General features: G+C 61.5%; 3 protein-coding genes across 8 annotated transcripts; 1 reads left to right on the top strand and 2 right to left on the bottom strand.

Annotated features, from left to right (window-relative positions):
• Nucleotides 1-1,795: 1,795 nt before the first annotated feature.
• Cnot3 (CCR4-NOT transcription complex subunit 3) lies at nt 1,796-13,897 on the top strand. 6 transcript variants are annotated; one of them, XM_090322927.1, is made up of 18 exons: nt 1,796-1,875; nt 5,409-5,483; nt 5,594-5,661; nt 5,872-5,946; nt 6,090-6,179; nt 6,358-6,486; nt 6,587-6,682; nt 8,105-8,327; nt 8,439-8,572; nt 8,939-8,995; nt 9,584-9,965; nt 10,029-10,152; nt 10,637-10,835; nt 11,777-11,876; nt 11,972-12,170; nt 12,273-12,405; nt 13,039-13,164; nt 13,552-13,897. In XM_090322927.1, the coding sequence occupies exons 2-18, from the start codon at nt 5,459-5,461 to the stop codon at nt 13,648-13,650; spliced, it is 2,259 nt and encodes a 752-aa protein (XP_090179053.1). In that variant the 5' UTR covers nt 1,796-1,875; nt 5,409-5,458; the 3' UTR covers nt 13,651-13,897. The 6 variants fall into 6 exon arrangements, with proteins under 6 accessions (XP_090179053.1, XP_090179054.1, XP_090179049.1 ...); XM_090322928.1 differs by having other exon boundaries at nt 1,802-1,875; nt 5,406-5,483; nt 8,108-8,327; XM_090322923.1 differs by having other exon boundaries at nt 1,802-1,875; nt 5,406-5,483.
• Leng1 (leukocyte receptor cluster member 1) lies at nt 13,867-17,474 on the bottom strand. Its single transcript, XM_090322963.1, has 4 exons — nt 17,327-17,474; nt 16,197-16,376; nt 14,597-14,853; nt 13,867-14,160 (listed from the first exon to the last, which is right to left on the bottom strand). Exons 1-4 carry the CDS (start codon nt 17,456-17,458, stop codon nt 13,947-13,949), a joined length of 783 nt encoding a protein of 260 aa, XP_090179089.1. The 5' UTR covers nt 17,459-17,474; the 3' UTR covers nt 13,867-13,946.
• A 28-nt stretch (nt 17,475-17,502) lies between these two features.
• Nucleotides 17,503-25,235, bottom strand: Tmc4 (transmembrane channel like 4). The gene is made up of 15 exons (XM_090322984.1): nt 25,133-25,235; nt 24,443-24,656; nt 22,992-23,137; nt 22,461-22,690; nt 22,239-22,360; nt 21,790-21,937; nt 21,023-21,190; nt 20,703-20,866; nt 20,116-20,242; nt 19,819-19,916; nt 19,397-19,577; nt 19,046-19,176; nt 18,774-18,929; nt 18,538-18,616; nt 17,503-18,020 (listed from the first exon to the last, which is right to left on the bottom strand). The coding sequence occupies exons 1-15, from the start codon at nt 25,206-25,208 to the stop codon at nt 17,946-17,948; spliced, it is 2,115 nt and encodes a 704-aa protein (XP_090179110.1). The 5' UTR covers nt 25,209-25,235; the 3' UTR covers nt 17,503-17,945.
• Between the last annotated feature and the right edge of the window lie 139 nt (nt 25,236-25,374).

Here is a 25,374-nt window from a genome sequence, read left to right as displayed (position 1 = left end):
AGTGGTAGAGTTCTAGCCTTGAGAAAGCCCAAGAACAGTGCTCAGGCCCTGAGTTCATACCCCAGGACTGGCCAAAAAAAGAAATCTCAGGGACAATGCCCAGGGCCGGAGTTCAAGCCCCAGTACCAGCGCAAAAGAAAATGATTGCTGAGTCCAGGGTTTTATTTTCTTGTTATGATGATGCTCAGAATGCTCTTTTCAAACAAGTTCACAGGTATGTTTATGCCTCACATTCAACCTTTTTGAGAACCAGTGTTATATAAAAGCTGTGTTGTGTGAGATGCTTGGACTCTACTCAGAAAAAAATGACTGATGTTCACGGCCCACGGCTAGAGACTTCGTTGGTTTAGTGTTATGCCTAGAAGCTTCCCGGGTGATTTTACGCGGCGCCACCTTCTGTGGGCTCCGAGAGTGAAGCACGAGCCATCAGCTTGACCTGGGAGCTTGCTAGAAAAGCCTAATTCTGGATATCCCGAGTCATAGTCATGGGAGGGCAGGAGACCCTGCTGCGTCCAGGCTCCACGCTTTGAACAGGAAGCTCTGGATTAGCGACGAATTAAGGCAGGAGCGCCAGGCTTCGCTCCTCCGGTCTCTAGTCCTGGGGCTTGAACTCGGGGCCTGGGCTCTGTGCTCGAGCCACAGCGCTGCCTCTGGCCCCTTGTGTGTGTTGGGGTGGGGGGCTGAGAAGGGAGGCCCCTTCCCCGGTGTGTGCGTGTGTGTGTGCGTCTGTGCGCGCGCATGTGTGCGGGTGTGTGTGTGCGCGGGTGTATGTGTGCGTGTGTGTGTGTGTGTGCGCGTCTGTGCGCGCGCATGTGTGCGGGTGCGTGTGTGTGTGTGCGCGTCTGTGCGCGCGCATGTGTGCGGGTGCGTGTGTGCGCGCGCGCACGGGCAGGGGCACCGGCCGGCTCAGCCCGCTCACAGTCTCAGCTCCACGCCAGCCTCGAGGAAGAGGCGCGGATCCAGCCATTCCACAAAAGGGTACCGCAGGCTTCCTGCCTCCTCCGCGCTGGAGTCTGGGGACCCCGCCGAGGCAGCCGAGTCGGGAGCGCCCGCCCGTCCGCGCGGGGCGCCCCGCGGAGCACCTGCGGGTCGAGAGCCCGGCCGGCGCGGCGACCGCGCCGCGCACCGGCGCCCGTCCGCGCTCCGCGAGCCGGGGCCGCCCTCACCGCGCCATTGGCCCGCCTGTGAGAGGGGGCGGGGCCTCCCCGCCCAGCTCCGCCCTACCGTCCCGGCGCCGCTCTTGATTGGCAGATGACTTCAGTTCGAGCCCTCGCTTTGAAGGCACCTGTCTGTCTCCCCTTCGGTGCGCGACCCTCAACGCCCGCTCCTCACGCCTTGCTCCGTGTCCGCCCCCTCTTCCGGAGCCAACCAAAGGATTCGGGCCCGAATTTACCCCCGTAGCCAGTTAAAAACGGCTCCAAACTTGACGGAGGACTTCCCGCCCCTGGTCAGCCCGGTCCCGCCCTCCGGCCAATTGGTTTTGGAGAGGGGGGCGGGAACGTCCAATCAGCACGTCCCGGGCCTTCTGATTGACACCCGGGCCCTCGCGCTGGCGTGTTGTGCCCTGAGGCGGGAGGAGGAGGAGGAGCGGAGAAGAAAACCTAAGCCAATCCTGGCAGGCTGAGCGGAAGGCCAATCGAACGCCGCGCCTTGTCGCGACCGGCCAATCACGAGGAGGGGGACGGACGCCTCCTTACCAGGAGCCAATAGGACGCGCGCGACGGTGAGGAGCGACGTGCGGCGGGAGCAATGACCGGCCTATATTTGGGGCTCGGGGGCGGGTCGGCGCCAGAGACGAGAAGAGAGGAGGGCGCCCTCCTCCTCCGCCGCCGCCGCCATCTTGGACCGGCCCGGTCAGCTTCCGCGGAGCCATCGGTAGACGCCGCGGCCTCCCTTGAGCCCCGACCCCCCGTCGTCAGAACAACCCCGGGCCTGCTCCCCCCCCACCCCACTTCCGCTTCGCGCCGCTATCGCGATAGCGCCCGGGCCCGGGGCGCGAGAAGAAGGCGGCGGGCGCTCGCCTCCCCCGCCTGTCGCGATACGCTCCTCGGCGGCGGCGGCGGCGGCGGCGGCGCCAGCTCCTGTGGTGAGAGCGTCAGGCTCGACTGGGCCGCACCCCTCCCTTCCCCGGCGCCGCCGGCCGGCCCCGTCCGGGCCCCGCCGCCTGCCGCGACCGGCCCGGCCCGGCCCGGCCGCGCGCCCCGGCGGGGCCACCGCCTCCGAGCCCGGCGGCGCGGGACCGCAGCGGCCGCCGCCGCCTCCCGCGTGGCCGCGCGGGGCCCCGGCGCCAGGTGCCCGCTCCCTCCGCGGCGTCGGGCCAGGCCGGGGAGAGCGGGCCGCCGGGGGCCCGGGACCCCTCGGCCCCCGGGGGTCGGCGCGGCGCCGGGCGGGGGCGGACGAGCGCCCCAGAGCCGCGGCTCCGCTGTGAGGTGGAGCCTGGGCGAAAGTTTGCAGCGCTTCCTGGCGTGCGGCTCCCACCCCGCCGCCCGGGGCCGCCCGGGCCTCGGCTGTCGCCCCTCTGGGGAGCGAGTGGGTGTCGAGGGGGCCCCACCCCGGGACACACTGGGCCGCCAGCTCCACGAGTAACTGGTGTCTCAAGGCCCCGCGCTGTCTGCCGTCGAGGCGGCCCTGCCCCGCGCCCCACACTCCTCCGCGAGCTCGTCCGTCTCACCCTCCGGCTGAGCAGTAAAGGGAATGTCACCGCCCCCAGATGGCCCCTGCCCTGTGGTAGTGGGGTGTTGTCTTTCCAGGGGCGAGGCATCTCCCCCGTCTCCTGGGGTGGTGGTGTCAGAGCCTTCCCTTTGACAAGATGGGATGGTCCCATCCCTGACCCCAGCGGGAATAGAGGTGGAGAGTGGGGGTTTGCACCCGTCCACCCTGCTGGCACCCTGTAGAGACTTGGGTCCAGACCCCGGGTTCCTGCACTAGGGATGGCGTTCTCCCCGAAGTGGTGCTGTCTTCCTAGAAAGCCTTTCTTCCTCAGGGTTGTTTCTCCCGGGGATGGAGTTCTGCCTTCTTTGAGTGTCCTCTTTGTGTCTCCATTGGGAGGTGTGAGCACCCTCTTGACCATGGGTGCCCCCACCAGTGCTTCTCACCTCGGTCCTGTGATCTCTCACCGTGTTGAAGGCTCCTTGTGGCAGGGTGAGCCGCTTGGCTTCACCAAAGGCCTCTTCCCTGGGACCAGGCTTCCCCTTGCGGAAATGTCAGTTCTAGGCCCCCCACCTTTCGGGTTGAGCCTCCTCAGGGACAGTGACTGTCTCAGCCCGTGACCTAATGCCACTGCCTCCCAGTGTCCTGGGCGCCCACCCTCCTGGGCTGCTCCTCACGTAGAGTTGGTGCTCTCCGGGGTGGAAGGTGCTTTTCACCATGCCCAGGACCCCTTGTGTGGCACTCAGCCCCGGGATGAGTAAGTCTGCACCCTTCCCCAGGCCTCTGCTTGATGGTGGAGTGCTGGGGTCTCCTTGTTGGTTGTTCCTCTGGGTCTGGAACTTGTGCCTTCTGTTTGGATCCTCATGGCTGAGCCTCCTGGGCCAGATTCCTCCCGCCATCAGAGGGGCCTGTGCTAGTGGCCCCCGGCAGAAGGGAGGCTGTTGATGGAGCCTCCACCTGGAGGTTCCAGTGCTAGCCTCTCATCTCTGAGCTTTTGGACCATCTGTGGTGCCAGCAACCCTTGATGAGGGGCTTTTCTCTGGAGGGAGGAGATAATTGGTTTCCCTGTGGCACAGGTGTGCCTCCCTTGGTATTTGATGCATACCCCCTGGTACCTTCCTGTTCTTTGGCACCTTTCTCTACTTCTCTTGGACTTCTTTCTTACTGTGCAGTGTGGCCGCCTGGGGTGTTGACTCCTCTGGTGCTAGGGTTCCAGCCCCTTCATTGTCTGGGCATTGGTTGGGGTGTGATTCTCAGAGGTAACTTCCAGGCTGGAACCCCAGTCTGTTCCCCTCGGTGGGGCAAAGAGGCTTTTAGTGTTAGAGTGGTAGATTCAAGACTCACTCTTGGTGATGATGCTTGCACAACTCTTGCTGGTGTCTGGGCCCTTCTGTGAGCTCTACCCACCCGCATCTCCTCTGGGGACCCACTCTCTCCTGGCCCCTTTTCCCGGCTGCCTTGCCTTGCTAGAGATGTGTCAGCTGATGTTGGGCTGAGGGTTCTGCTGCTGGTTTTGCCAGAACTTTTTTCTGAGGAGAGTTGAGTTGGCACCACCCAGAGAGGGGGCCATGGAGTCAGTCAGCAGCTCTTACCCTCTCTCAAACGCTGGTTTGTGCCCCATGCTGGAGCCACTAGATTAGACACAAGGGATGAAACAAAATTGTGCAGGGAGGCGGGGGGCTTGGCGCTGCACACCTACAAGTGTGGAATCCCAGCACTTAGGAGCAGAGGCTGGCCTGAGTATAAGAAGACCCTGTCTCAAAAGAAAAAAATGCGGGGGGGGGGGGGGACATCTTCAGTTGCATCAGCTACAATTCAAGTTCTCATGGTCATCAGGGCTCCGTGGGAAAGCCCGTGGTGTTCTGTTGACAGGGCTGTTCTCACCAGTGAGAACCTCTCTAAGTTGAGGCTCCTACTCCTGGGGTGGGGCAGTTTCTGCCTGCACTATTGAGGCTCCTCTGCTGTGCCCCTGCCTTGTGCCCATAGAATGGGGACATTCTGATCTCAAAGAACCCCTGCTGGCAGTTTAGAATTGGGGTGATCCTCCCTAGACTGATGTGGCTTTCCTGGTGATGCCCCTTCACCCTGGGTCCTTCTGGGTAAAGCTGTTCCTCTCAAGTTTTGGGTGCCTGCCCTGGTGGTTCAGGTTGCCTGAGTTTAAATTACTAGTCCACTTGAGATGGACTCCTGTGTGTGCAGACTGGCTCCCTCCTCACTGCTTGTCTTCTCCCGTCCCTTCAGGGACCACTATTTGCTCCTAAGTGTTATCCTTTGTTGGTGTTTGCGTTGTAGAAATGTTACCCCCTTTTGGTTCAAGAGTTCTCTGGGGAATAAGTTTCTTGGAGGTATAAGGCGCCCTACCTGTCTGTAAAAGTGGGCTCAGCTCAGCAGAGAGACACGGTATCGGACCTTGGGTGTCTGCTGGTCACCTTCCAAGACCCCTCTGGATAGAAGGGGTTTCTGGCTGATACTTTGTCCCAGATGTCTCCTGTGTGCTTCATGAGTTTATCCTTCTCTGAAGTAGCTTTAAATGGAAGATACTCCACGCTCTAGGAATTGTGTACTTCTTAGGCCGCAGGAAGTATGTATCTTGTTGCTTCAACCACCTTTCTGAGTCCTGTTGGCCAGACTCTGTGCTGGGCAGTTGAGTGAGATTAGAGAGAATTGAGCCTGGTCTCAGGGGTTTCCCTCCCAGCCCCACGACATTCCCCAGCATCTGTGTCTCTGAGTTTATACTGCCTTCCAATCTCTCCCAGCAGCGTCCGTCTCCAAGAGAGTATGAAGACAGTGCGTCTGTAGTGCAGGGAAGATGGCGGACAAGCGCAAACTCCAAGGTACTAGACAGCCTGGCCTCTGCACACGGAGCCCGGCCTTCTCTCCTGGGAACTTGTGAATTCTTGCAGCCTTGGCAGGATTCTAACAGTTTTCTTTCCTCCTTGGCCAGGTGAGATTGATCGCTGCCTCAAGAAGGTATCTGAGGGCGTGGAGCAGTTTGAAGATATTTGGCAGAAGGTACGGGGTAGAGGCCCTAAACCCTGGCTGTGTAGGGAAGAGGACATCAGAGGAGCTTCAGGATCTCTGGACGTTGACCAGGGAGACAGGCCGGCTGCCAGATACTGAGGACCTTAGGGAAAAGTTCTCGGGAGGAGGGGCCCAGGGAGACAGAGTGGGCCTTTCCACCACAGCTGCCCCCACCCTAACCGTACCATCTCCATCCCTCAGCTCCACAATGCAGCCAACGCAAACCAGAAAGAAAAGTATGAGGCTGACCTAAAGAAGGAGATTAAGAAGCTACAAGTGAGGGGGCTGGGGCTGGACTGACGAGTCCAGTGGGCAGAGGAATGGGGAGAGTGGACTACTGGGTCCCAGGGAGAAGAGCTTGCTGGTGGGTGGGGGGGGCACCCCCACATCTGTAGTTTGACTTTGCTCCCCTGCCTCAGCGGCTGAGGGACCAGATCAAGACATGGGTGGCGTCCAACGAGATCAAGGACAAGAGGCAGCTCATCGATAACCGCAAGCTCATTGAGACGGTAGGCGTCTGGAGCCAGGGCCCCAGGGTGGAAGAGCGGCGAGAGGCGGTGGGGTCCTGGGAGCAGGGAAAGGCAGAGCCTGAGCTAGGGTCCCCGGCGCCAGGGTAAATGTCACCGGCCTTCTCTGCTCCTCCCATCCTTGCCAGCCCAGCCCCCTTGCCAATTTTGCTCTCCGCAGCAAATGGAACGGTTCAAAGTTGTGGAACGAGAGACCAAGACCAAAGCTTACAGCAAGGAGGGCCTGGGCCTGGCACAGAAGGTGGACCCTGCCCAGAAGGAGAAGGAGGAAGTTGGCCAGTGGCTCACGGTGAGTGAAGACAGAGACGGTGGTGAGCTTAGGGACCCTGCCCCCTGTCCACAAGGACCCTGGCTGACCGCTTCCTCTCTCCCTGCCTGCCCGCCCCCAGAACACCATCGACACGCTGAACATGCAGGTGGACCAGTTTGAGAGTGAGGTGGAGTCACTATCGGTTCAGACGCGCAAGAAGAAGGGCGACAAGGATGTGAGTGGGGGGAGCCCGTGTCTGTGGGCCAGGTGTGGGGTGGAGTAGAGGTACTCGGTGAGCGGGAGACACTCTAGGTCCTGAGTGTAAGGAGACTGGGATCAGGCTGGAAAGGCAGAGTCCAGGACTTAGCTGACTGGGCACCACAAAGAGGAGGGAAGGTAGAGTCTTGACACCTACAGGTCTGGGGCCACCACAAAGAAAAGCCATGCTAGCTGGGTATAGTGGCTGTAATCCCAGCTACTCAGGAGGCTGAGATCTGAGGATCAAGGTTCAAAGCCAGCCCAGTCACAGAGTCTCATCTCCAATTAACTTCTAGAAAACGGGAAGTGGGACTTGGCTCATGGGGTAGGGTGGTAGCCTTGAGCTGAAGAGCTCAGGGACAGCGCTCAGGGCAAGTTCAAGCCCCATGATCCACAAGAAAAGGAAAGCCATGCCAGGTGCCAGTGGCTTGCTCCTGTAATCCTGAGGATCATGGTTTAAAGCCATCCAGGAGAGGAAAGTCTGTGAGACTATTTCCAATTAGCTACTCAGAAAAAACTGAAAGTGGCGCTGTAGCTTAATAAGTAGAACCAGGCGAGGAGCGTGGCTTAGTGGTAAAGTGCTTGCCTACTGTACATGAGGCCCTGGGTTCAGTTCCTCAGTACCACATACACACACACACGGGGGGGGAGGGGGAGAGAGAGAGAGGGAGAGAGGGAGAGAGAAACAAGGCAGAAGTGGCTCTGTGTTTCAAGTGGTAGGGTGCTAGCCTTCAGCAAAAGAAGCTCAGGGACAATGAATGCTCGGGCCCCAAGTTCAACGACAAGGGAGGAGGTATCATTTGGGGGAAGATAAATTTGGGTTCCGCTTGAATGCAGAGTAGGTGTGGGACCTGAAGGAAAGGGAAAGCTGCCATAGCACCCCAGAGCCTCAGGCCCTCAGAGAGGGCAGTACAAGGGGACAAGGAATGACACGGGGCTGGTGGAGGTGGCTCGCAGCAGAGCCAGGTCCTGGAGCCTGGCTTCCCCTGCTCCCCCAAGGGGTGGGGGCCCTGCTGGGAAGAGAGCTAGGGAGGGTGAAGTGGGGGCGTGCCAGGCTGCTGAGGGTCTAGGGAAGAAGGGAATGAGGCCGGGGGGGGGGGGGGGGGGCGTGTCCCAGCGGGGGCTCAGTGGAGAGGCGGCTGGCACTGGTGAGGGCAGGTGGAGGCTGAGTTGTGCGCCGGGTCTTCTCAGTCCCAGGCTGTGCAGGGACGATCAGCGTGGGGACTGGTCCCCAGTGGACCGGAGGGTGGGCACAGTCCCCACTGCCCCGCCTCAGGAGGGGCCAGAGTGGAGCCTGTGAGGGTCGTGGTGGGGACTGGGGACTGAGGACAGGTTCTGTGGGGGCAGGAGGGCCGGGCAGGCGCTGTGCAGCCCCTGAGCCTGGCCCTGGGCTCGCCAGCAGAAGCAGGACCGGATTGAGGGCCTGAAGCGGCACATCGAGAAGCACCGCTACCACGTGCGCATGCTGGAGACGATCCTGCGCATGCTGGACAACGACTCCATCCTCGTGGACGCCATCCGCAAGATCAAGGACGACGTGGAGTACTACGTCGACTCCTCCCAGGACCCCGACTTCGAGGAGAACGAGTTCCTCTATGACGACCTGGACCTCGAGGACATTCGTGAGGCCCGGGCCCTGGCCGGGGTGGGGGGGGGCGGGGGCGGGACCCTCGGCTGCCCTGCGCCTGCGCCTACGCCTGCCCCAGCTCAGCACACTCCGCCTGCTTCCACAGCACAGGCGCTGGTCGCCACCTCCCCCCCCAGCCACAGCCACATGGAGGACGAGATCTTCAACCAGTCCAGCAGCACGCCCACCTCCACCACCTCCAGCTCCCCCATCCCACCCAGCCCAGCCAACTGCACCACGGTGAGGGGAAGCCAGCCAAGCGAGGCCCTCCTGGGACATTGAGGGGTAGACAGGACATGGGGAGGGGAGAGGGGGGAGAGAGATGTCCAGGTGCTGGAAGGCTGTACTGGGGCCGGGATCAGAATGCTGGGTCCACAGGAGAGCGGGTCCTAGGATTTCTAGAGGATCGGGGTGAGTGCTGGTCCACAGAGGACGGGGGAGCCTCACTGGGTGGTTCCTCAGAGAAACCAAGGCCGAGTGGTGGAGTTGCTCACTCAGTTAACTGGGCAGGTCCTTAAGAGGTTTGGACTGGCGGGGGCCTCTGGCCCTCAGGGAGTGGCATCTCGGGAGACCTTTGAAGGCTGAGCTTCCAACCCCACCCTCCAGGAGAACTCAGAAGATGACAAGAAGAGAGGACGGTCCACGGACAGTGAAGTCAGCCAGGTGGGTCTGAGTCTGGGTGCCAGTCCCCAACAAGGCGCATGCCACCCTGAGGGTAGGCAGGTGACAGTCACTGTGAGGTGGCCCGTGGCTGGAGCCCTGTCCTCCAGAGGCAGCAGCAGGCCTAGGCCCAATGTGACAGGAAGCTTGGGAGTAAGGCACACTCGGGTCTTGGGGCTCGGGCGCTTAGAATTCATGGACCAGCAGAGGGTGCTGAAGTCGGGGCGTCTGAGCTGTGCTAAGGTTGCAAGGTGTGTTCCTGGGGTAACAGTCCATGACACCTGTCTGTGAACCCTGCTAGCCCAGGCCAGGGGCAGAGTGGGCCTCCATAGGAGGGGAAGGGGAGACCGAGGCAGGGACTCCTGGGGGTGGCGTGGCTGTCACCGGCCAGGCCCCCTGGTACTCTGAGTGGAGCTGTGTGGCAGTGCCTGGCTGCAGTGGGACACAGACCCCTGATTTCTGGAGTGTTTTGCAGTGTGGCCCATCTGTGACCCTGCTGATTTGCGGTCCTTTCTCCAGGCAATCCTGGAGGTGCCGCGGGCCACTGCCCCCATCACCCAGTCCTAACTTTCTGTCTTCTCCACTCGGCAGTCTCCAGCCAAAAACGGCTCCAAGCCTGTCCACAGCAACCAGCACCCCCAGTCCCCAGCCGTGCCGCCTGCCTACCCCCCCGGCCCCCCACCTGCCACCACTGCCTTGAGTACCACCCCCGGCAACAATGGGGCCTCCAGCCCTGCAGCGCCCCCCAGTGCTTTGGGCCCCAAGGCCAGTCCAGCTCCCAGCCACAGCTCGGGCACCCCTGCCCCCTACGCCCAGGCCGTGGCTCCGCCCACTGCCAGCGGACCCAACACTGCCCAGCCCCGGCCCCCCAGCGCCCAGCCAAGTGGGGCAGGTGGCGGAGGTGGCGCGGGGAGTGGCAGCAGCAGCAGTAGCGGCCCAGGTGGAGGCGCTGGCAAGCAGAACGGTGCCACCAGTAAGTGGAGGTGGGGGTGGCGGGGGTGCTCAGGCTGCCCTTCTCACGTGCTCCTCTCCCCAGGTTACAGTTCGGTCGTGGCCGACAGCCCTGCAGAGGTGGCCCTAAGCAGCAGTGGGGGCAACAGTGCTAGCAGCCAGGCCCTGGGCCCCCCAGCGGGCCCCCACAATCCACCCCCCAGCACCTCGTAAGTGTCTCGCCTCGCTGGCTCCCACCCCGGACATACCTTCAGTAGCCACCTGCTCTGCCGATCTTTTTTTTTTTTTTGCCAGTCCTGGGTTTGAACTCCGGGCCTGGGCGCTGTCCTTGGGCTTTTCCTCAAGGCTGGCGTCCTACCCCTTGAGCCACAGCCCCACTTGGGTTATTCCTGCCCAGAGGCTTCCCCACTCCCTGGAGAAGGGCTGGTCCCTGTGCAAAGTGAAGACCCTGGAGCCCTGCTCACCGCTCCTTCCCTGGCAGGGCACCCCTTAGTGTGCCATGCACATCCACTTCAGAAGCAAGCTGGGTGGGACACCTGCCTCCCCAGCCCTGGCGCCCTGCAGCCCCCCCTCCACCTGCCTCGCTGAGGACAAAGCCCCCCGCTGTCCCAGCTGTGAGGCCTCCGCTGCCCCTTGGGTCCAGTCTTGGCTGGCACTGCTCAGCACCGTCAGGGACCTCCATTCTTTCCCCAGCAAGGAGCCTGGTGCAGCAGCCTCGTCGGGGGCTGGGAGTGTGGCCCCGGGCTCAGGGAACAACTCCGGAGGAGCCAGCCTCCTGGTGCCACTGCCTGTGAATGCCCCCAGCTCGCCAACACCCAGCTTCAGTGAGGCCAAGAGCGCAGGCGCCCTGCTGAACGGCCCTCCGCAGTTCAGTGCCGCCCCAGAGGTCAAGGTGAGCTCTGATGCCCCGGCCCCGTCTTGGGTCTTCAGTCTTCTCCTTGGAGGCTTCCCAACCCTTCCTGCCACACCCCATTGCCTCCTCCGCCTCCCCTTCCTCACCAGAGCCAAGTTTCTTGGCTTTCTGCCCCTTCTCTCCTCTTACCGCCCATTCCTTCACCTTCACCTCGGGCCACACAGCTGAGTGTTTCTGCCTTCAGGAGCCATTTGCCCCTAAGCAGAAGACAGGCTTTTTTGGGGGGATGCGGGGGCTGCACTTGGGCAGGACACGAGTTGTGGGAGGCACTGATCTGTATGGGCAGGCAGGAGGCAGGTGGAACTCTGCAGGGAGAGAGCAGTGCCCGCTCTGGCACAGTACCCGGGCTGTCCAGGCTGCCCATCTCCAGGTGCTGGTGTTTCCTGTACCTGCCGCCTTCATCGAAAGGCCCTGCACTGATCCCCATGCCAGTCCCCACTGAGTGGACCAGGCATTCCTGTTGCAGGGCCACCATGGGCTGGACATGGAGTGTGTGCACCCCACTAGAAAAGGAAATTGCAGCCAGGCGCGGTGGCTCACATCTGTCACCCTACCTGCTCAGGAGGCTGAGATCTGAGGATCTCAGTTCAAAGCCAGCCTGGGCATGTATCTCCAATGGACCACCAGAAAATCAGAAGTGGGGCTGTGGCTCAAGTGGTAGGGCAGTAGTAGCCTTGAGCTAAAGAGGTTAAGGGTCCAGGCCCAGAGTTCAAGTCCCACAACCAACAAAAAAAGGAAATTGTAGCTGAGAGGCTGAGAAAGAATCCACAGCGCTAGAGCGCTTGTGGGGGTGAGAGTCTCTCCTGACATCGAGTGTGGGGGGACAGGGAACTGGCCCTGCCAGTGAAGCAGACAAGGGTCTGGAGCCTGGTGTGCACCTGAGGCGAGGCCAGGCCCATCCTCCCCCATCCTCCCCCCAGGCCCCTGAACCTCTGAGTTCCCTCAAATCGATGGCGGAAAGGGCAGCCATTAGTTCTGGCCTCGAGGACCCAGTGCCCACGTTACACCTGACAGAGCGAGGTGAGGGACCAGGCTTGGAGAGGGGGCCGGGCCGGAAAGGTGGGGGCTGGTCCCTATGCAGCCGTCCCTCATCCTGGGGGGCCCGTCCCCCGCAGACATCATCCTCAGCAGCACCGCGGCGCCGCCCACCTCAGCCCAGCCGCCCCTGCAGCTGTCGGAGGTGAACATCCCGCTGTCGCTGGGCGTGTGCCCGCTGGGGCCCGTGCCCCTCACCAAGGAGCAGCTGTACCAGCAGGCCATGGAGGAGGCCGCCTGGCACCACATGCCCCACCCCTCCGACTCAGAGCGCATCCGGTGAGCCAGCCCAGCCCAGGGCTCGGGCTCCCGCAGGGGCGCCCTTCAGCGCTCTCCCCAGCTCAGCCAGGGCACCTGGCACCAACCCTCCCGTGTTCACAGGCAGTACCTCCCCCGGAACCCCTGCCCGACGCCCCCCTACCACCACCAGATGCCGCCCCCCCACTCGGACACAGTGGAGTTCTACCAGCGCCTGTCGACTGAGACCCTCTTCTTCATCTTCTACTATCTGGAGGTACAGCAGGGCCCCCGGGCAGCCTCAGGCCCCCCGGCTCCGCCGCCACCGCCGCCGTCCCCCCTCGGGCTGCAGGGGTGAGGTGGGTGTCCCACTGCGGCCCCTGGGACCGCACCCCTCCCTGTCCTGACCCCGGGCCCCAGCTCCTTCCAGCCCAGGGGTGCTCACTGCTCAGACTGAGGCTGGCTTCTGCCGCAGGCCTCGTCCACTCGGGGACTCCCTGGCGTCGCCCCGGACCCCAGCTCACCCCAGGAAGGCTCTTTATTCCAGCATTCCCCCTGCCCTGCGTGGGCACGCAGGCCTCCCCAAAGACGTGGGGGTCCCGCCCCCTCTGGACCAGCATCCTCAACTGCCCCCTGTGTGTGCTGCCTCCTGACCACGTGTTAGGTTCTCTTCCCTCCCCGGAAGCAGTTTTCCGCCTCTGGTCTCGTTTTCTGCTGGCCAGTGGTGGCATGTTCTGCCGTGGCACAGTCTCTGCATGGACGGATTGTTCTGCCCAGCTTGGGGTCTGCGGCCGGAGCCTGGTCCAGCCCCACTCCCCTGCCCAGCCCTGGGCCCCGGCCCCACTCAGCTCGGGCCCCCTGACCCCGCTCTCCCTCCCTCCCTCCCTCCCTCCCTCCCTCCCCCCCTCAGGGAACCAAGGCGCAGTACCTGGCAGCCAAGGCCCTGAAGAAGCAGTCGTGGCGGTTCCACACCAAGTACATGATGTGGTTCCAGAGGCACGAGGAGCCCAAGACCATCACCGACGAGTTTGAACAGGTGAGGCCCCCATGTGTGGCTGGCGTCTCCCCGCCGTCCACCCTTCCTTTTGCTGCCCAGCTCCTGCCCTGAGTCCAGATGTCGCTCCCCCCCACCCCCCAGAGCTGCTCTGGGCTCCGAATCGGCCCCTGCCCTCCCCCATTCCCGAGCCGGGAGCGGGGCTCAGCCGACGGCGAGGGCGCAGCGCTCCTGTTCCAGCAGTTGGCTCACTGGAACGCCACTGCCTGGGCCCACTGCAGCCTCTCTTGCTGTGCCACGCTCCCACCCTGGGCAGGCCTCCTGTGAGCCCTGCGCGTGCGCTGCTGGCCTGGCCCCTCTAAGCTGCCCGGTGTCTGTGGGTCTGACCCAGGCCTGGCCTCCACTCACTGAGCGCCTCCTCCCGGCCAGGGCACCTATATCTACTTTGACTATGAGAAGTGGGGCCAGCGGAAGAAGGAAGGCTTCACCTTCGAGTACCGCTACCTGGAGGACAGGGACCTCCAGTGACGCGGCCCGCCCCACCCCACCCCGCATGCTGACCCCCTGCCCAGGTGAGGGCCTGCCCTGAAGACGGGGCCTGAGCCACGGGCACCCTTCCCCAGGAAGCAGGGAGGGGCTGGGAGGCTTCCTCTTCCTCTCAGCCTCGCCCTGGGGCCCGGGGGCGAGGGCTGCCCCCTCCTCCCCAGTGAGGGACATTTTTTGGTAAACCTATTTTCATTTTGGAAAATATTTATGAATAAATAGTTTTATATGACGGCTGGTGGTGGCATCCTCACCCGTACCTCCCCCCGCCTTCCCAGGGGTCAGCGAGCAAGAGGAGGGTCCTGCCGGCGGGGGCGCCTGGCCAGCTGGGGGTTGAACTGGGAGTTGTACCGCCGGCGTCTGTCATCTGTCTCCTCTTCGGGCTCACTGTGGGGTGCCCGGCCTTGGACCTGGGCCAGCAAGGCCTCTGCCTGCGCTCGCTCTGCAGCTTCCCTCCGCAGGCGCTCAGCCCGAAGCTGGTCCAGTGTTGGGGGCCTGGGGAGAGGAGTGAGGTCAGAGCAGGGCACAGCCCCGGGGCACTGCCCTGTCCGCCCTTCCCCAACCCTTTTCCACGCTCTGCCTGCACCAGGTCCCAGCTCAAGCCTACCAAAAGGAAGCCAGGGTAACTGGGACCCCTGAGCCAGCCACACCTGCCCTGCCCTCAGGAAAGTCCACAGCGCACACAGTGAAAATGAGTCCTCTGGGTTTGGGCCTAAACCCCGGTTATTCCACCAGTGTCTTCACTGTGGAACCCTGAGGATTTCACAGGCCTTTGTTGCATACGTGGGTTCTGTTAACACCATGAGCTGGAAATGACGAGTCCCAGAGCCACAGCATCTGGTCAGTGCTGGGTTCCTGAGCGCCCTTCTCCCTCCTGCCCACTGAGCCTGGGGTCGAGGGCTGCTGCTCCCGACTGGCTCTCCATTCTTACTCTCTGGGGCATTGTTTCCCAGGCCCCTTCTCTCTGGCAGGATGGTTTTCTTCTGTGCTGTGCTTCCTCTTCTTTCCCAGATGCTTCTGCATCTCCCGCAAGGGGTCCAGCCGGCTCTTGATCTTCTCATCTGGGCCCGGGCCAGGCGGGGGCATCCCCCGCCCTGGGGGGAGCTGGTACCAAGGGGGCTGAGTCTGGGCCTCTGCTGCACTCTGGCCCAGGTACGTCAGGATGCCCAGTGCCTTCTCCTGCCTCTCCTGAGGGGGCCAGAAAACACAGGACAGTGTGACACAGCCCTCACCCCTCAGGAGCTCAGGCTGTGGCAACAGGACAATGCCCAGAACCCAGTAAGTGACAGCTGGGAATCACAGGCCAGTCCTGAGCCAGCTGTTCAGCTGTTGAAGGTGGAGCTCTAGCCCTGGGGAGAGGGGACTGGAGTGGCAGGTGAAGAAGTAAGATTTGCATAGAGAGAGGATAGCTAGAGCTGCCCACCCACCCCAGAGTTCAAAAGCAGACAACTCAGGAGTGAGGCCTGAAGAAAAACCAGAAGTACACAAAGCAGAGGAGTGCTTGCAGAGGCTAACGGAAGATGCAAGAGACCAGGAGAACAGGATCTATCACATTTTAAAAAGAAACACCAGGGGGCCAGGAGTGTGGCCTAGTGGTAGAATGCTTGCCTGGCATGCACAAAGATTGGAATCCACTCCTCGGTACCAAATACATAGAAAAAACTAGGAGTGGTGCTGTGGCTCAAATGGTAGAGCTCTAGCCTTGAGAGAACCCAAGGACAGTGCTCAGCCCCTGAGATCAAGCCCCAGGACTGGCAAAAAGAAAAAACAAACACTAGGGCTGGGAATGTGGCTTAGTAGTGCTCGCCTAGCGTGCAGGAAGCCCTGGGTTCCATTCCTCAGGGCCACAGACAGAAAAAGCTGGAAGTGGCTGCCATGGCTCAAGTGGTAAAATGCTAGCCTTGAGTAAAAGCAGCTCAGGGACTGTGCCCAGGCCCTGAGTTCAAGCCCCAGGACTGGCAATAAAACAGCCAGGTGCTGGCAGCCCCATACATGTGTAATCCTAGCTACTCAGGAAGCTGAGATCCGAGGATCAAGGTTTGAAGTCAGCCCAGGCAAGTAAGTCCGAGACTCCAATAAAGTGCTCAGAAAACACTGGAAGTGGTGCTGTGGCTCAAGTAGCAGAGTGGTAGCCTTAATCACAGAGGCTCAGGGACAGTGTCCAGGCTCTGAGTTCAAGCCCCAAGAACGGTGAAAGAAAAAGGCAGGCTGGCCAGGCACAGTGATGCACCTGTCCACCACTTGGGGGTCTGGGGCAGGCCAACTGCAAGCCAGGCTAGGCTTTCCCACATTCCTACGGGGTTCATCCCAGTTAGGGGTGGGGTGCTCGGCATCCTCTATCCAGGCCTGTGGTTGCCCACAGCAATACCCAACTTGATCCAGGTGTGCATTTTCTGTGTGAGGCCACTCGCCTCTCCACAGCAGCCTTACAAGGCCTGGGCACACGTTCTGTCCTGGATTCCCAGATAAGAGAAATAGGTATGTGACTAGGATTCCTGGACAGGAGAAACAAGTGTGTGAGCCCAGCTTACTTTCTCCTGCCGCTTTTCTTCCTCATACTCCTTATTGCCTCTGGTCACCCCTTTCCCTTCTTCCAACAACTCCCGGAACAGGTCCACGGGGCCAGAACTTTGAGCTCCTGCCTCTGCTGCTTCAAGTTCAGGCAGGGCGCTGTGACTCCTGGCTTTCTTCCGTAAGAATTCTGTGCGGGCCTGGGGGGAAAGGAAGTTACGGGCAGGACGCTCAGAACCCAGAAGTGACTCCAAGATCTGAGGCTGGTGCCAGTGCCATAGAAAGCACAGCAGTCTGCCATGCTAGGGACTACAAGAAAGGGATCCAGAAAAGACACCTGTCTCCGCCTAGGGTGTCCTGACTTTCAGGACAACCTTCTGGATTCCAAGCCATTCTCCCCAATCAACCAGGAATTCTCTCTGTGCGCTGGTACCAGGGCTTTGTGTTTTGTTTTTCCCTCTCACTGCGGGTGCTCTGCCCTGAACCACAAACGCAGTCCAGCTGTTTTGCTGGTTCACTGAAGTTAATCACAGTCTGGCTTCAATGAGCAATTTCTGCTGCAAATGTGAATGTAAATAGCTGGTGGCTGACACCCGTCATCTTGGCTACTCAGGAGGCCGAGACCTGGAGGACGGAAATTCAGAGCCAGTCCAGGCAAATGAGTCCACAACACTCCCATCTCGAACCAGCAAAAATGCCTGGCTGGAGGCGTGGCTCAAAAGGAGGCGCGGGCCCTGGGTTCAAGCCCTGATGCTGGCACATACATGGATACATAATGAATCATTAAAAACAAACCCAGGCTACCTTTCTTTCAGCCACTGTTGAGTATCAGGTTAGCTGGAGGACTGAAGGTGGGGCGTAAACACATGATAGGGCTACGAAGGTGTGGGGGGGCGGTCTGGGACCCCGGGGCGCCTCCACTCTCCCTTCTCCCCACGCCTTTGTCAACCATCGCAGCTTCCCCAAGTCCGGAGATAACGCTCCGGCGCCCGGCGCGTCCTACGAGGGCTGTGCACACAGTAGGCGCACAACCACGTCCCCGGAAAGGCTCCGGGGCTGCGCTCCGCACACCGCGCCTGCGCAGCGCCCACTTCCGGTTCCGCAGGCGCGACGGGCGGCCCGCGCTCCGCCCGCCGCCCTCCCCGCTTGCCTCTTGCTGGGCGAGCAGCATTCTCCGCTCGCGCTCCTTCTCCTCCTCTCGGGCCTGGGCTTCATCACGCCGCACGCGAGCGACATTGTCCTTATTGCGGACGTGCCAGCTCTTCTTCGGCAAGATATTCATGGCGCCGCAGCAGCAGACCTACTGTCAGACCCGCCTTCGGGCACTTTTTATTGGCAAACCAGACACCCCTCCCTCTTCCTGTGGCTCCTGCCTCGTGCACCGATTGGCTGTGGACAAGTTAGTACCGCCCCTCCAGGCATGTAGCCGTACGTGATTGGCTGTCATGCCCTGCATCGCAGCCAATCCGAGACGCTCGACGCGTGTCGTTGCCTAGCGACCGCCTCTGTCAACGTTCTGATCCAATCACCAGCAGCCCCGCCCCGGGCGCTGCCAACGCAGCCGCCCATTGGCTGGCATGGCTGTCGCTGCCCGTAGGTCAGGCTGGCACCTGGACGCGGGGTGCGGAGCACGCCACAGCCCCGGCCGCGTTTACTCGTATGACTGAGGGTTTTCATAGAGGTGGGACGTGGCGGCGGAGCTTCCGGGGGAGTCTGCGGACTCAGGGCTCGGGAGGGCGCCATCCTCTTACACATGACGGAGCCCGGGCTTATTGCAAAGGGGCCCGGTTGGCCGAGCTCAGTGCCACGGCTCGCTGCGCCAGAAAGACTTTGTTCTGTGCTTCCTGGGGAGGAAAAGGTATGGGGGTGAGGCAGGTCTTCTCTTCCCCGGGGTACGAGCCCATCCATGCCGGTCTCGGAGCTGGGGGAGGCCTCCCCTCCCTTCCCTCCCCTCCCCTCCCCTCCCTCCCCTCCCTTCCCTCCTCCCTTCCCCTCCCCTCCCCTCCCTTCCCTCCTCCCTTCCCCTCCCCTCCCCTCCCTTCCCTCCTCCCTTCCCCTCCCCTCCCCTCCCTTCCCTGCCCTCCCCTCCCTTCCCTGCCCTCCTTCCTTCCCTGCCCTCCCCTCCCTTCCTTGTCCTCCTTCCTTCCCTGCCCTCCCCTCCCTTCCCTGCCCTCCCCTCCCCTCCCTGCCCTCCCCTCCCGCCTGCCCTCCCCTCCCTTCCCTGCCCTCTCCTGCCTCCCCTGCCCTCCCCTCCCTTCCCTGCCCTCCTTCCTTCCCTGCCCTCCTCCCTTCCCCTCCCCTCCCTTCCCTGTCCTCCCCTCCCTTCCCTGCCCTCCCCTGCCTTGGACAGGCCCAGCTCACCCTCTCTATCTGGCGTTTGAATTCGGAGATGAGGCGTCCATAGGAGTTCGCCCGAGCCACAGTACATGCCATCAGTATGCTAGGGAAGGCAGCGATGCCCAGAGTACAGTTTACCTTCAACCTGCGGCTCCCCAGAAACCAAGGCCCAGCGTCCAAAACACCTCCGGCCCCTCCTCCCTGGCGCCTAGGGACTCAGACCCCCAGGATCACACAACTCCCCCCCCACAACAACACACCTGGAGAGCAGTAGAAGGGGCACAGCAAAAGCCGGGGAACCCAAAAAGAAAAAGAAGTTCTGGGCGGTCTGAGGGAGGTTTTCGATGGACTCTGGAATGTGGACCCAGATGGAGGACTTTCCCCGGAACGGACCACACAGCTTAGAGGGTGGGATCCTGGAGGCAGAGATAGGATGGGTCAGAATCAGATTCCTGAAAGAAGGCCTAAGGGGGGGGGGGGAGAAGGAAGGAGGGAGCGTGGGAGGGTGGCCAGCCGCGGCCCTCACACTTACAGAAAGATGCTGTAAAGCACAGTCACTGCAGAGATGGCAAGGCCCACGAGCAGGACCAAGGGGAAGAACAGATTTGCTGTGGAGGCCCGGAAGGTGCGGGAGGCCGGGGAGCAGGTGGAGAAGAGGATGAGCTGGCAGGGGATGAGGAAAGGATCTGAGACTCCCAGTCCTCTGCCTTGCCATTTAGATTGTCTGGGAATCTGAGCCCCCACTGCTCAGACCTAGAAGTGGGGGGGGGGTCCCTTCTCTGGACCCACAACTCTGCCGTGTGCTGGCCTCTTCCTCAGGACCTAGCTGTCTAGGTCCAGCTCTCACCCCAGCGCTGCGGGCTCAATCCCCGCAGCCCCTCACCTTCTTCAGATAGAAAAGCAGCAGGAACTTGGCTGTGTTGAGCAGAGGCAGTAGAGGGCAGAAGAAGCTTCCCACCCAGACCACGGTCTGTGCATACAGGAGGCCCAACACCTCTTCTGGAACCTGGAACTCCTGAGTTCCCAGGCGCCCCAGCGCCCCGGGACAGAGGCCACAGAGTATCCTGAGGGCCAGATGGGGCGGGCAAAGGAAGAAGTGCTGGCCAGGTTTCTCCCACCTCCACCATCCCACCCATCAAGCCCAAAGGAACGAATGTTAGGGGTGGGGGGGGGTCTGGGTGTGCCCAGGGTTGAGCCTAAGGACTGAGGGGGGTCCCAGGGATACCAAGGAGGCAGGGTCAGAGGTTACTAGGAGAGGCCCTGGAGTAAAAAGGAAGGGCTGTGTGGTGGGGGCAGGGTTCTCACTTCCGAGGAAACTGGAGGAGCAGCGTGACAGCCAGGCCAGTCAGTAAATCAAAGAGCAGCAGTTTGTACATCTCCTGGCCCAGCTTGGTCTCCCAGCACTGATGAAGGAAGAATCCAGTCAGTGTGGCCTCGAGACGCCTATACTCAAGAGGCCTAAACATCACAGGCTTCAGAGCTGAAGCCTGTGAGACCCGCCACCCATGCACCCTATACCCAGCGCCTTAAGCTTTATGTCAGGCTGCCTAAGGTACCACCCCTGGGCCAGGGAAGGCACAAGCTGGTCGCCAGCTTGCTCACCGGAAGCTCTTTGTAATTGTAGCCACAGGACTGGCACGCCTCGGCCTCTGCGTTGCCCCCACAAGTGATCTGGTACCAGAGGGAGATGAGCAGGACCAGCAGGGAGGCAAAGCGTAGAGTCACAGTCCTGCATGGGGAAAGCAAGGAAGGGGCTGGCTGTGACCCCGATGCCCATTTCAGGTCAGCTGCCTGCTGTGTGGTGGTCCCATGATCTCCACAGACTGAAGAATGGAGGCTCAGTGTCACCGTCAGGATTTGAATTGAGAACTCTCTAGATAGTCCCATATCTAAGGGACTTCAGGGGTGTGTGTGCGCGTGCGTGCACTCGAGCCCTGGGTGCCTGGCCAATTTCTGTGGGTTTTTTTTGTTTGTTTGTTTTGTTTTTCCAGGCCTGTCCTTGGGCTTTTTCGAGGCTAGAGTTCTTCCATTTGAGTTTTTTTTCTGAGTATGTAGTACCGGGGGGTCGAATCCAGGGCTTCCTGCATGCTAGGGGAGAGCTGTACCACTAGGCTACACTCTACCACTAGGCCCCTGACATCTCAGTCAAAGAGCTTCTGCTCCCCCCCACCCCATCCCCAAGCTGGAACCTGAGCAGGATGAGTAGAATCTGAAGGCCCCGGGTGTAGCCCTCCAGGGTGCCAATGAGCTTGAACACAGGTGGCAGGATGAAGTTGATCACGGACATGAAGATGGACGGGAGGTAATCTAACACAAGCTTCAGCAGCGGCGCTTGCTGAATAAGGGCTGTCTCCTGGGAGAGAGGGGGGATCAAAGAAAGTACCGAGCCTACAGCCCTCCCAACCTCTTCTCTCCGGATCCCCCCAACCCCGGGCCCAACCCCTCTCTCCCTGCAGCCCAGACCCCACCCCGTGGCCCTCCAGGCCCGTCCTCCCCCGACCCCGTGCACCTTCAGGTCCACAGTGGCCCCGGTGGCCCAGTGGATGCCGTAGAAGGCTGCCCCCAGGAGCGCCAACACCAGCAGGTTGAGCAGCACCCGCAGCAGCACCACCTTGGCCCACTGGCCCGGCGTCCGCCCGGCAGCCAGACGCCTGACCGCCGCTTCCTCCAGCTCCACCTGAGGCCAGCAGAGGGGTTCCCTCGCCCTCTGCTCCTCCAGTTGTGTGTGACGGTCCTGAGCACTCTTCACATTGGACTGACAGCCCTCAACCACCCCGAGGACTTGGGTGGCCCTTGCTCCAGCCCTCAAGGACCATCCAGGGGGCCACTGGTTCTCCTGGCAAAGCTACAGGGCAGCCGGCCCTACATCCAAGCCCCACCCTCCCTGGCCCCGCCCAGAACCCTCAGGCCCCGCCTCCTCCCTCTTGGCTAGGACCAACCAGGGCCTGAAGCTCCACCCTTGGTAGCCTCTCTCTGGCCTCATTGGCTACGTCCAGGCCCTGAGGCCCCGCCCCCTCCGGTCAGGCCCAGAGGCCCCACCTTCTTAGGCCCCGCCCCCGTATGCCTCACTTTCATTGGCTTCTCCAGGACCCGAAGCTCCGCCCCACAGGCCCCGCCCACCCAGGCCGATCAAGGCTCCGCCCCATACTTGCCGGAGGTCCAAGGCATCTCTCCTCCCTGTCACATCTCTAAGTTCTTTTCCTGTGCCCTTTGACCTCTGGCCTCCCGAGCCCCCCCCTCCGCTTCTCCGGGTCCCGCCCCGGCCCCCAGGCGCACCTGCAGCTCATAGCGGATGTGGCTCTGGCGCAGCCGCACGTGCTCGTCCCCACAGAGGCCGAAGTCCCAGGCTGAGAACACCCGGTGGCTGTAGCTGATCAGAGTCCCCGACTCGGCCAGCAAGGTCTGTTTCAGCCCGGAGACGGAGCTGAGGAGAGAGGCGGGGGCGGGGCCGTGGGGCGGGGCCGCGAGGAGAGGGCGGGGCCGCGAGGGGAGGGCGGGGCCGCGAGGGGAGGAGGCGGGGCGGGGCCACGCGGGGAGGGCGGGGCCGCGAGGGGAGGGCGGGGCCGCGCGGCAGCCTCTCTGATGGGCCAAGAACAAGACGTGGGGTCCCGTGAGGTCAGTCACTGACACCCGAGACCCGGGCATGGGTGGGGACGCAGACGCCCACCCAGGAGAGCCCGGAGGACCCGGCGCAGGGGCCTCCCAGGACCCCAGGGGTCACTGACCGGCGCAGGATGAGCAGCAGGCAGACGAGGCCGGAGGCGAAGACGGAGCACAGGTAGGTGAGTGCCAGGGTGGAGCGCGGGGGATAGAACCCGTAGAAGAGAAAGGACCACTCCAGGTAGCCCTGGGGAGGCAAGGGGGCCCGCGTCACTGTGGGCCGGCGGGAGGCAGGGGGCCGCCCGCCGAGAGGGCAGGGACACAGTGGGTCACCCCGGCTCCTTTACCTCTCCACTGAGCAAGCTGAAGATCTGCGTGGCAAAAGTGACCAGGCCCTGGGTGTGGGGGCTGTAGGAGCCACAGGGCGAGACCCCAGCGCCGGGGGGTCCCGGAGGGGCCCCTTCCAGCCAGGTGGGCAGCAGCTTCATGCAGACCTCGAACACGGATGCCACCACGTTTAGGAGCAGCAAGAAGCGCAGAAGGGAGAAGTAGGACTCGGTGCCGCCACCAAACTGTCCTGCAGGGGGCAGCAGAGAGGACTCGGGTCCCTTCCCCACACTCAGCCCCCTCCCCCAGACCCGGGGGTCCAGGCCCAGCCCCCTCCCCCAGACCCGGGGGTCCAGGCCCAGCCCCCTCCCCCAGACCCGGGGTCCAGGCCCAGCCTCCTCCCCCAGACCCGGGGTCCAGGCCCAGCCCCCTCCCCCAGACCCGGGGTCCAGGCCCAGCCTCCTCCCCCAGACCCGGGGGTCCAGGCCCCCAGTCCTTCTCCCTCAGACCCGGGGTCCAGGCCCAGCCTCCTCCCTCGGACCCCACCACACCCCCAATCTTCTTCAGCGTCCATGCCCAGGGCTGCAGGGTCTGCACTCCTTTCTTCATCTTTTCCTTAGACTGGGAGAGCAGCCGGGCCCATTGCCCAGCTCTAGACCTAGAGGTGTACAGGTCTTGATCTCTGGCCTGAGTCTTCCTGGAAAGTATACAAAATCAGAAAGGGAAAAAGAAGAGTTTCCAACTAGGAACCGGCCAAAGATAGAAACAAGCAGATACAATGAGGAACTAGACTTTGGTCCACACAGTACTCATAATCAGTAGCATAAAGGTAGAGTACTGGGCCGGGAGTTTGGTCTACTGGTAGAGCGCTTGCCTAGCATACACAAAGACCCAGGTTCAATTCCTCAGTACCACATACATAGAGAAAAGCCAGAAGTGGTGCTGAGGCTCAAGCGGTAGAGCTCTAGCCTTGAGAAAGTCCAAGGACAGTGCTCAGGCCCTGAGCTCAAGCCCAGGACTGGCAAAAAAAAAAAAAAAAGGTAGTGAACTGTGTAGCAGCAAAAAAACCCCCACCCAGCCAGCTTGTCCTGTCATCCTAGCAGTTCAGGAGGCTGAGAGCTGAGGATCGCTGTTCAAAGCCAGCCTGGGCACTAAAATCCTCGAGAGTCTTATCTCCAATTAACCACCAGAAAACTGTAAGTGCCTGGGTGCAGTGGCTTATACTTGTCATCCTAGCGACTCAGGAGGCTGAGATCTGAGAATCGCGGCTCAAAGCCAGCCTGGGCACTAAAGACTGTGAGACTCTTATCTCCAGTTAACCACTAGAAAACAAAGTGGGGCTGTGGCTCCAGGGGTAGGGTGGTGGCCTTAAGCTGAAGACCTCAGGGACAGCGCCCAGGCCCAGAGGTGAAGCCCCATGACTGACAAAAAAAAAAAAAAATTAAGAAAAGGAAAAAGAAATATGGGAGAATGGGAGTCTGGCCTAGTGGTAAAGCGCTTGCCTAGCATGCACGAAGACTGGGACTCAATTCCTCGGTACCATATACACAGAAAAAAGCTGGAAGTGGCGCTGTGGCACAAGTGGTAGAGCTCTAGCCTTGAGAAAGCCCAAGAACAGTGCTCAGGCCCTGAGTTCAAGCCCTGCCCCCCCAAATATATATGGAGGTAATCATGGTGGTTCATAACTACAATTCCTAGACAAAGATATTCTCAAAAAAGAAGAGCCTGGCATGGTGGCTCATGCTTGTAATCTTAGCTACTCAGCAGGCTGAGATCTAGATGGTTTGTTTCAAAGCCAGCTCAGACAGGAAAGTCTTTGAGACCCTTATGTCCAATTAATCACCGAAAAGCCAGTAGAGCTGTGGCCCAAGTGAAGAAGTACAAGAGGACGAGCTGCCAGGCCCAGAGTTCAAGTCCCAATACTGACACAAAAACAGAACCCCCATTCCACAGCTCCCCGCTCCCCTGGTGGGAGGGGTAGAGCTGGAGGACGAGCACTCACCTGTGAGCCCTTCTTGCCTGCATGGGCCATGGCAGTTCCCGGGAGGGGTGAGGATCCTCAGGCTGCACTGGGGAGACTTCTGGGAAGGATTGGGGGCTCCTTCCTCCATCTTGCTCCTCCTCTTCCAGTGTTCCCCAAGGCAGCACGCCAGGACCACGGTACCGGAGGGTGGCAGCACTCGGAAGCTCGTTCAGTACAGAGGACAGTGACTGGCCTGGCCGGAGAGGAGAGCTGGGGAGGCTCAGACATCCAGGCTCTGAACCTCCTCCCTCAGACCCAGGGCTCCAGGCCCCAGCCTCCCCCCTCAGACCTACAGGTCCAGACCCCAGCCTTTTCCTCCTGACCCCGGCCTCCTCCATCACACCGGGGTCCAGACTGCTCCACTCCCCCACCAGAGCAAGTGTGCCCCATTTCATCCATTTGCATTCCATCCGAGGAGTCCACTGTGTCCTGCTTCCTCTGTGGCATCAGGGTCCCGCCCCCTCTCAGCCCAGCCTGGCCAGGCCCCGCTCCTACACAGAGCTGGAGCTCAAATCTCCGTAACCCAGGGACTCGGCATTCAAGTCCCTTCCTGGTTAAGGGCCACAGTGGAGAACCTTCCCCTCCCACCCTCAGGGACTCTGCCTGGACCCCCTTCACTACCAGGTTCAGTGGGGGGGGGGTCAGGCCCAGAACTCTGCTGGCTCTCACCTCCTCTGGCTCCTGGGGGGGCTGTTTGCCCCACAGGGGGGACCCCAGCTCCTGAATACCAGGCCGGGTTCTCCATGGCCTCAAGCAGTTGTTTCCGGGTAACGCTGTGGCCCCAGGGTGGAGCCAAGAAAGGGAGGGGTGTGGACGGGGCTGTACCTGGCCACCAGGTAGCCAGTGGGGAACGCAGGACACTTCCAAGAACTCCAGCCTCCCGGGAACGGGAAGTCCACCCCACCACTGGC

Source organism: Megascapheus bottae, chromosome 31, assembly GCF_031878675.1.
Source record: "Megascapheus bottae isolate mThoBot1 chromosome 31, mThoBot2.hap1, whole genome shotgun sequence".
Lineage (NCBI taxonomy): Eukaryota > Metazoa > Chordata > Mammalia > Rodentia > Geomyidae > Megascapheus > Megascapheus bottae.
Note: the sequence above shows the minus strand (reverse complement) of the source record. Positions and strands in the feature narration are given on the sequence as shown.

Bases quoted from the DNA above. Each gene is read 5' to 3' on its own strand.
- Cnot3 (XM_090322927.1), top strand. From the start codon at position 5,459: ATGGCGGACAAGCGCAAACTCCAAG. The intron at 5,947-6,089 runs GTGAGGGGGCTG...CCCCTGCCTCAG, and splicing joins AGGAGATTAAGAAGCTACAA to CGGCTGAGGGACCAGATCAA. The intron at 12,406-13,038 runs GTACAGCAGGGC...TCCCCCCCTCAG, and splicing joins TCATCTTCTACTATCTGGAG to GGAACCAAGGCGCAGTACCT.
- Leng1 (XM_090322963.1), bottom strand. From the start codon at position 17,458: ATGAATATCTTGCCGAAGAAGAGCTGGCACGTCCGCAATAAGGACAAT. The intron at 16,377-17,326 runs GCAAGCGGGGAG...CTTTCCCCCCAG, and splicing joins TGCTGCTCGCCCAGCAAGAG to GCCCGCACAGAATTCTTACG. The intron at 14,854-16,196 runs GTAAGCTGGGCT...TGGCCCCCTCAG, and splicing joins AAGAAAAGCGGCAGGAGAAA to GAGAGGCAGGAGAAGGCACT.
- Tmc4 (XM_090322984.1), bottom strand. From the start codon at position 25,208: ATGGAGAACCCGGCCTGGTATTCAGGAGCTGGGGTCCCCCCTGTGGGG. The intron at 24,657-25,132 runs GTGAGAGCCAGC...CTCTCCGGCCAG, and splicing joins CCCCCCAGGAGCCAGAGGAG to GCCAGTCACTGTCCTCTGTA. The intron at 18,617-18,773 runs GTGTGTTGTTGT...TGCCTTCCCTAG, and splicing joins CCCCTTCTACTGCTCTCCAG to CATACTGATGGCATGTACTG.